The sequence below is a fragment of the Pipra filicauda genome, unplaced genomic scaffold, assembly GCF_003945595.2.
Source record: "Pipra filicauda isolate LSUMZ 115617 unplaced genomic scaffold, ASM394559v2 scaffold179_size1759329_pilon, whole genome shotgun sequence".
In the NCBI taxonomy this organism is placed as follows: Eukaryota; Metazoa; Chordata; class Aves; order Passeriformes; family Pipridae; genus Pipra; species Pipra filicauda.
The window spans coordinates 130,978-140,337 of NW_024104286.1; the positions used below are offsets into that span (position 1 = coordinate 130,978).

General features: G+C 39.7%; 1 protein-coding gene across 1 annotated transcript; it reads right to left on the reverse strand.

Annotated features, from left to right (window-relative positions):
- Nucleotides 1–502: 502 nt before the first annotated feature.
- Nucleotides 503–7,984, reverse strand: CUNH3orf52 (chromosome unknown C3orf52 homolog). The gene is made up of 6 exons (XM_039379864.1): nt 7,723–7,984; nt 4,740–4,863; nt 3,862–3,995; nt 2,966–3,036; nt 1,390–1,583; nt 503–549 (listed from the first exon to the last, which is right to left on the reverse strand). Coding segments are annotated over exons 1-6 (693 nt in total). The 5' UTR covers nt 7,891–7,984; the 3' UTR covers nt 503–547.
- Nucleotides 7,985–9,360: the final 1,376 nt, after the last annotated feature.

A 9,360-nucleotide genomic window follows, 5' to 3' on the forward strand; every position in this document is an offset into this window, starting at 1 on the left:
TAGTGCAAAGGTCTTTGATGTAATTAAAGAATACATATACATATATATATATATATGTTTTCAGGCTGTTTTACAAGAAAGGAGCAATGGGAAAACATGGCATATGAAGCTAGGAGAGAAAAAAGTAACAGTATGGGTGAAAGTGAGCATTAAGGGTGAAGCCGTGCAGATAATTTTGGATAAACCAAGAGAAGAAGAAAGCCATGTGCAAGACCACTTTTAAAGCTTGCACAGAGCATTCAGATTTAAACAAAAGGCAAGACAAAGCAGAGCTTTCAAAGTCAACAGAACATGCATCAGAGAAGATATATGATTTTCACAAGAGCAAAATGGATTAGTGAGGTATCAGGACAATTAAGAAGGAGGTAGTGGTGGTGTAGGAGTGCAACACTGTTATAAATATGTCACATATTCCATTTACAATATTGCATCACAGGCAGTATTTAGAAGTGTTTCTACCTAATGAATAGCTCCCTGCCCTGGGATTACTAACAGATAGGAGATCTCTTCTCGGTGGTGATGAAGACGAGGAACTTTTCCATCATTTCTCTGAAAGTTAAAACAGTACAATATTAAAATTAAAATGAAACTTTAATATGAGTTAATCATGATATACACTGCATGCTGAAGCTTTGGCCTAGGATTGTTCTGAAAGCACATAAGTTTGGCTTAGCAAACTGGGGGTGGGGGAAGAAGCTCCGTGCATTGTTTTCATTATAACTGCAAAGCTCATGGGACTTTTATACTGGCATTTCTATCAAGACAAATATAAATTTGTTGGAATCGCTGGCTAGTCACTGGTAGTCATCGGAATCACTGCTTAGAAAACCTAGGAGAATGAATATTTGGTGATTTTAAAAGGTATCTCTGTGCATAATAAATTTTCAAAAAAACCCAAACTTCCAAAAGACAAAAATCAGGAGTCTTTTTCACCCTTGATTGTGAAAAAGAAAATTGAGAAATTGAATCTCAAATTACTTATCCTGTTTTACTTGGATTAAAATTTGGTTTGTAAACATTCAGAAATCAATATACAATAAGGATAAATATTTTTCATTTTTTGTCTCCCCGCTATGGTACACACACACATGAGGAGAATTTCTTTGTATAGAAAAAATGTAAGAATAGATTTAAGGAGTTTGGTTGGAGTCCATAGCTGACCAGTCTCATCACTATTCCCTTTCTCATCAGAGCACCTGACATTGAATCCTCGGTAATAAGTTATGCATAGCAGGACTTTCTCAAAACTATTTTACAGTGTTCTTAATGTTGTTGTGCAAAATATATTTCCTAACAAATATCAACACTTTTTAGAATTATTTCCCTTCTTTACCATAAAATGCTTCTGCTCTTTGTAAAGAAACAGTTTCTATAATGTACAGCACTTACATGTGAGAGAAGTTCGGTCAAGCTTTAACTTGTCACATTCAGATGTCTCAGGATTAAAAGTATCATCTTCATCATAAATATTTTGATGTAAAATGTTCCTTATAAAATCTGGGTTCATAATGTTTTCCATAAATCCTTCTGTTGTTGGTGGTACAGAAAACACTAGCTGATAAATTACAGTGGAGCTTTCATTACTGAAAAACAAAGTCAGGTATGAATGCCTTCAAGCTTCCCCTGGATGTTTTTTTTTTTTTGAGAAGACTGTCTTTACATATCAATGTTGACACGGATTTTTTTTTTAGAATGTTTTCTAAAGAAAAGCATTATAAAAGAAAACTGTCATCAAAGCTTCCAGTTTCCTCCTCCGACCTCCTCCCTTCTCAGAACAGCTCTTGAAACTGGATATGTACTTGAAGCCAGCCAGGGACATGTTTTCAAATGCACAAAGGGCAGTTGGACATGTGTCCTAATCGGGTGTGGTTTTCAGCACCCCTGCTTCGCAAGTACACACTGATAAGAGATGTTGCAATAGCATGTACACAGCTTAGCTAGGAACCTGCAGAAAGGTCTGCTCTCCTGCCAGCAGTACCTGGGACCACCCAGCTGTGCTCCTAACTCAGCTCTGGAGTGGATTACACAAACCAGTGAATGGGAGACCACCTCTGGAGATTTCGTTCTACATCCACTGTCTACAATTCAACAGTTACATTTTGTGCTCACAGAACATAAACATTACAAAAAGTAGTTGAATGTGAGAAAATAAAACAAAGAGGCAGCAAGAGAGAGACACACAAAGAGGCAGAGAGGGAGAGATCAGCTGATCAATATATATGCAGAACTAGACCTTTGTACTTGATGGTCTAAATCATAATTTTTAGGCATAGAGGAAATAAGGCTTAGAAGCTACAGTTCACCATGGAACAGAGCTGGCACGCCCAAGGTTGGCAGTGCAAGGGAGCATATTCCCTCAAGTGAGCTAAGTGACTTCAGGACTGCCCTTTGCCACATCCCAGAGTAGCTCTATCTCTGTCCTTGCCCTTGCAAGGGTTGGGACTTTGTGAATCTACTTTCCTTGATTTTCTCCCATCTTTCTAATTTCTTTTGTAATTGAGCTTTTCAGAACTCCTCGGGGAAGCTCTCTGACTGTCTTCCCTTGCCTCTATGCTATTTCTCCATGACAGGAGGTATGTATATTCCTGTTGCCTTTACCTCTTTTGGAAACAAAACAGTTCTCTCCTCCCCATGAACCCTGTTTCATTTATTTAAGACTATTTAAGCCACTTCATTTTTAAGTGTCTCCATCAATTAACTTTCCCTTTAATGAATATCCTTGAATATGTTTATTAAGGGCTGCAATTAGAACCCAAAATAACAGAGATGAATACTTTACAGCAACAAAATACTACTGTCATATACTATTAGCAGCATTTTCCATTTACACCAGAGAATCCTTTGACCAGTTTTGCCTACCTATAAACCTAACTTTCCCCTAAACAACCTATATATACACATGCTTATGTGTTTATTTCATCAAAAGCCTATAATTTTCAGATAATTTTGGTGACAAATTGCTTACCTGAAAGAAATCACTTGAGCTGACCTAAAGTAACGTCCTAAAGCTGGAGATGAACTGTAGACCTCTGTTAGCTGGGACAGAAAAAAAAAAAAAGAAAAAAAGAAAAACATATTTCTTCTATTCAATCTCTCTTTTCTGCACAAAAGAAAGCACAGCAATTCATTCCTAGAAGGTATCTTATGGGCATAAACACAGCTACTGAAGGTCAGATTTCAGCAAATATCTGCCCTGGAAGAGGTACACGGTCCTTTTAAATTTGACAGAAAAGTTAATTGCACATTTGAGTGATTGCTATATAACCTTAACACAATAGAGGCATTCAGGGTGATGTAAAAGTGTATGCTCATGTTGCCATGTGCAATTCACATCGTTAGGTTTGTGATTTAATTAGTACCAAAAAGCTCTTCTAACTTTTAAATGGTAGAGGGAAGGGTTTCTCTACTGATACTCCCTTTCCACAATGTCTAAATGAGCACTGTCATGCCTGCTGAGCTTATTTCAGCTGTAACTCAGAGCCATGATGGCTTGATGGAAATTGCAGCTATAAACCCAGGCTGTCATTGTGTACTCATGAAAGAATGCAGCAGCACACAGGATTTTGAGCGCCTATTGGCTTTAGATGACTTCCACCAGCCCCTCCTAAATTATTCAATGATTCTGTGAAAAAGGTAAAGACTGTGTCCTAACCATTAGTCGAATTTGGTGGAAAAAAATCAGATGCTCTTTTTGTGCTTAAAAGCAGACAACACTTTTTTTCTAGATCAGGACTTTAAGAAGTACAACTCAATTTTTTTGTGGACTTGCTACACAGAGAAACAGAAACTTCTTGAAAGGAAAAACACTGAAACTATGTTGTAAGCAGAATCAACGTTGCCAAGAACCACATCAAGACATACCCTCTTAGTAATGTCCTCAGAGAAAAAGTGTGGGAGACCACACATTAACTCCAATGTTCCCGAAAAATTGTGAAAATTTCCACTGTTTAGTAGTGCATCAGGATCCCAATAGTCATCCTCATCTGTGTAAACATCTAATAATAAAAGGAGATAGAAAGAAAAGGAAAAAGTTCCAGTTAGCTGAAGTATTGAAAAAAAACCTTCTTGGATTAATAATATATGCTGAGTCAGTATTGTGGTGAAACATTTTTGTCTAGCTTGTGTGGTGTCCTTTTGAACTTTGGCCAAGTTCCCTTATTTGCTCCCCTAAATAAATAAAGAAATTCCTTGGGAACAAGCCCGTGGCTTATTCTCTTGATGCCATCTCGAGATATTAATGAACCCCTACATCTATATATTAAAGCAAAATTCCTAGCCAAATCTGTGAGCCAGCAGCTCCCTGGGCTTGGAGTCTTACAGCAAGTCACCTGAAGAGAAGTGACAGCACGTGGAGGTCAAACACCCACCCCCGTTAGGAAAAGTCAGCTGCTCTGGGAGCCTGAGTGACAATGCCACCACTTGAGGGGATCTAAGCGATCCACGGCACTTGTTGCAACATGACAAACATCATTTCCATCCTCATCCCTGTATCTCTTATAACATTTTCTCACTTAGCTACAAACTGGAATTGCCACCTGATCAGGATACAAGTTGCTTGTTGCATGCTAAGACAAAACCACTCACATCCATTACTCAACATACCAGCCTCTGCACTCAGTATCCCAGTCCCTTCAGCAGTTTAATGAAGGAGTTTAAAGGATGCTGCTCTTACATTTGTGTTATATTAGACTGTACATATTGTACATTTGTATTACTGTAACCAAGAGTGAGACACTTACTAGAATAAAGAATTAGGCTGATGAGGATGACGAGGAAGATTACTAGAAATATTGCAGTTATAACCATCCATAGTTTACACTTCCAGAAAACTACACTCCTGCAGGACTTCCAATGATCTCTCTCCTAGGTATAAAAGGGAAGGACATATTGATTAATGAAATAAGGCAAGAAAAAAATATTGAAGTGAGTCTCTACTGTCACATTTAGAAACAAAAACCCCGCATAGATGGGAAAGCCACATTGGTAAGCAAATGCCCTACACCAGGGGTTCCCACCCTTGACTGCTGCTGCAGGTGGGAATGTGGACCTGCAGAAGGCAAAGGACTTTCACAGTCAGACGATTACTTGAAAGAAAAACGTTTAATTCCCATTTGTGCAGAATTTCCAACTGAGTTGCCAACTGAGTCAAAGTACTACAAAGGTGCATTCTTGGCTCCCTCTTTATTTTTAACTACAGGAATTTGAGTTGCATGTTCCACAAGCTGTCCTTTTAATGTTTGTCATCTCTCCCAACCAAAAGGGTGTTTATAGAGGTATTTCCAAAATCATTCACCTTTGCAATGTTGATGATGTCAATCTGCATAGCTACTGGGTGCCAGCATCAAAGCAAAGGGGCTGCTATTCAATAGATGCTATTGCATTAAATCCACAATAAAATAACTGAGACCTTTATAGCTGACTGCCTTTTTCTGCAGAAGATGGGAAACTTGAAGGTTATTGAATATATTTAACAGAGTTTAATGGGAATCTCACCTATTCTAGGAGAGCACAAGAAAACTGTCTCCAAAGCAATTGTACACATATACATTCATATGGGAGAGAAAGGACAGTACTTGCCTGATGTTTAATTTTTAATACTATTTAAGACCATAGAAAAAATTAATCTTTTAATTAGTTAACTTAGTGGTATGAATATTATAAAACAAACAAAACCCCCAAACCAACCAAACAATTAAAACCTCACTTAGGTGACATAGCAAAACAAAAAACTTCAACTGCTTTGTTCCACAGCCAGAAGACTGAAGGAAGGGTTTGAATTCATAAGTAGACCATGCTGCCTTTTTATTCCTTCTCCTTCCCCCTCTCCATCCATCATAAACCCAGTAGTAAACTCCACATCCTTTTTGACATTAGTACAAGTAAGGAAAAGGTTGTCTGGGACATGTGCAGATTGGTGGGAGACACTAATCCAGGCTACTGTCCTTTACTTTTTTAACTTTCTAAGAATCCAGCATAACAGAAAGGCTTTCACTGAATTTTACTGAATCCACCAGCTGGCTAAAAGTTTTTGTGAGGGTGGCAAGGGGTCAGGGAGAGAAAACAAACACTTACAGAAAGATCTTACAAGAGTCATTTCTCCAGGAGCAGGGGCAGAAAAAGGGAAACACTCTCTGCAGACATCTCTGCACACAGAACTTTGCTTTGGTGGAGAACAAAGAGCAGAAACTGAATATGGTTTGACTTACAGCATACTTTCAGCTGTTATTATGTTTACCTATAAATTTTTTAATTTAATTTTTAAATGTGTTAGAAGACTGAAGCTTCAATTTAATACTTAACACTAGCATATCATTTTGTATTTAAAAATTTTTTAAAAGCCAGTAACTACTGCCTAGAGTGCAACTTTGAAATCAGACATAGTAATATTGGTTGAGACAGACAGCTGTCAAGTCCAGGTTTCGATTGAGCCGCCACATATTTAGATTATCACAAAATGTAATTCTTAATCACACATAGCATACTGCCTTGATCTCAAGAAAACCTGCAGCTCCACAACTAGTCCAAGAGCCTCTGGACATTGCCCATAGGCATCACAAGACTACTGGGGGGAAGCAACAGCAGCAGAGAAAAATCTCTCCCTGGGCAGGGCAGCTCTGATTAACCTGCCACCTAAGCAGAAAGCAAAGCATGATAATTTTCCAGCAGTCGCTATAGGAAAGGAAGCCAATTGCCAGAATCAGCAGAAACAGAGCTTGAATGAAAACTCAGTTCTGGGAAGGGGAAGGATAAACTTAAGGGTAAAGTTTTGCAATATAGCCAAGTAGATCTAGCTCACCCCTGCCTCTCTTCCACCCTCTCCCGTTCCTCTTTGCACCTCCCTCAAATTTGTCTCACCCTGCAGCAAGCTGATTCAGCTTACCAGACCAGAGGAGAAGTAGCTGACCCCTGATATAGTAGAATAAATGGGGGTTTTGCCCAGCCAGTGGAATGGATCAGCACACAGAGATGATCAGTGGGGCTTGCACAAGGAAGCAGTTGCAGTTACTCCACTAGGAGCAGGAAGGGAGGGGTGGTGTGACTTATACAGACAGCTCTCGGGGGGCTCAGCCATGCCTAGAGAAAAGTGGGAAACATCTTTGCTCTGTCACAAATATTCCTTGAGTGAGTAATGTAAATCATTGTACAACAGTCACCCGTGAACATATATTATAGCTCTGCCAGCATTAGTCTGCTCCATAGCTTTAAGCTAAGTACTGGAAGCTACCTTCCTCAGGACTCATAGTTGGTCTTGACTGAGGCTTTGGAGCATTCTATTAATACAAATTCATAATGGTTAGTAACTCTGAATTACTCAAAGATAAAAAGAAAGAGAATCCTGCATGCTCTGTTGGAGGACATTCTTGTTTTGGCAGCACTGTTTTCTGGTTAATTTGTACTGAAGGGAAGCCTGTGTTTAAAACCGATTTCAGCTTTTCTCCTTTCTGATTTTGAGCCCAATCCCACTGATGGCACATGAAAATAGAAAGCAAAACTCAGAGTATCAATTGCAACTTTAGTTCCCAAGTTAAAACTTAAAATGACACTCCAATATCAGAACATCTCACGGATAAGAAGAAAAAAAGTACGTTTTCAGCTCCTTTCCCTCTCCCTTGAACAATCAATTGAACCACCCCAGCAAGATGTTTCTGCAAAGTGTCATTTCTCTTGCTATGTAGTGTTTTCCCCAACAGCAAAGATCTAATGAGCAAGTAAAATTCTTACCTTTCTCGTTGGAGCATTTAGAGGCTTGTCATGATCAGCCTCGCTTTCCTCCACGTTATCTTCTTTTAATTCAATAATCTCATGCTCCTGAGCAGAGTTTTGCCTTTTTGTTTCTTCTGTCTCTGTGCGAGGACCTCTGACTCTAAAGCAAGCACAGAGGCAACTCATTTCCTTCTGGTTTCAGGTCAGTAATAGCTCTGATACGAGGCTGGAGACACTAACAGGGAGAGTTGGGATAGTTTCCACAGAAGTGATCTCAAAACACTGATTAATAAGGGGAATTCCTTGGAAGAACAAATGACGTCGGCTGCACTAGCTACATAGAAACAGGAGGTGGAGGAAGTATCAATTTGCCCAGCCGTGAGAACTACAGCTCTCTGCTGTGCAATACTAGGTTTTCCAGTTTGCCTGCCTTCCTGTACCAGCCCTTGACAAGCAAGTGACTAAACCTTCAGCAACGTTATCATTCGCTGAGGCAATTTTGAAAGGAACCAGAATGCTTTCCCTGCTGCTGTCAGCCAAAGCAATAAATTACTATTAATGTTTTCCATGCAGCTAAACAGATGTGGTTCTGAGCAGCACAAACTGAGTAAAGGATCATGTAGATTGTGGTCTGCTTAGGCTGTGACTCTAGCAACGCTTGTAATTTTAGTCTCCCTGTATAGACAATAAAGAAATGAATGTTACTGATCTTTGTTCTGTGAATTGTCCTTTCTCTAGCTGTTTTACTCCCTAAAATCACATCTGGTGTTAAAGAACCATTTCTATCTATTAACATACTATCCAACCTAAACCTGAGAAGCTGCTTTCAGGTAAAACAAAAAAAAAATGCAAAACCACAAAGTACAGATCTGAGGAGAAGAGGAAGATGACCTTCAATTTCAACCTATGATCTACAGGGCATGTTTTCATGAAGCAGTCACGGTGATCTGGTTTGCATTAACTTCCCATGTGAACACTCTTGTGCACTTAAAAGTCACTCACTGCTGCTTTCTGCAGCCAGGGCTGATTCCTCCCCCAACCTCCCCACTATCCGTCATCCTACCTCCTCTTATTTCTCCTGTTCTGACTCCACCCTCATGTTTCTCCTTCCTCCCCACAGAGCATCTCTCTCCCCTCTGGATCTAAAGGGCTGGGCAGGTAGCTGTTTACTGCATTCTTGCTTACCCTTTTGTTCCAGCACAGGGAGGATCATGCATTAAGAGCCAAACAAAGCCTCTCTCAGCAACTCCCTTCTCTGCTGCCTGGGTATCCACTCAGAGCACTGCTACTTCTTTGTCCTACCAAAAGCCTGGGACGCTGTCTCTCCCCATCCTGCCACTTTGATTTTTTTCTTTGTGCAACTCATCTGGCTACTGATGCCCAGGGTTCAGATTCCTGATGTGTCACAGCCACCCAGGCAAAGGCACTCCACAAAATTGAGCACGTCTTATGTTTATTCAGCAAGTAAAAAGAAATAAAAATTGTATAACCCCACCTTTGGTTCTGAGAATCCTGAGGACTGAGGATGAAGCTGAGTAGTCATCAAGATTATAACATGTGTCTGGATCCACAAGATTTTACCTGGGACATCTTCACTAGAAAAGCCTTTATGAGCTGTTTCTCAGTACTCTGGCTGGAGACCAGCTTCATGTATTT

What these genes read in the sequence shown, in the direction of transcription:
- CUNH3orf52 (XM_039379864.1), bottom strand. Translation starts at nt 7,890, where the DNA reads ATGAGTTGCCTCTGTGCTTGCTTTAGAGTCAGAGGTCCTCGCACAGAG. An exon ending in TAAATGCTCCAACGAGAAAG is followed by an intron (nt 4,864 to 7,722) that starts GTAAGAATTTTA and finishes TTTTATACCTAG; the next exon opens with GAGAGAGATCATTGGAAGTC. An exon ending in GCTCAAGTGATTTCTTTCAG is followed by an intron (nt 1,584 to 2,965) that starts GTAAGCAATTTG and finishes TTTGTTTTTCAG; the next exon opens with TAATGAAAGCTCCACTGTAA.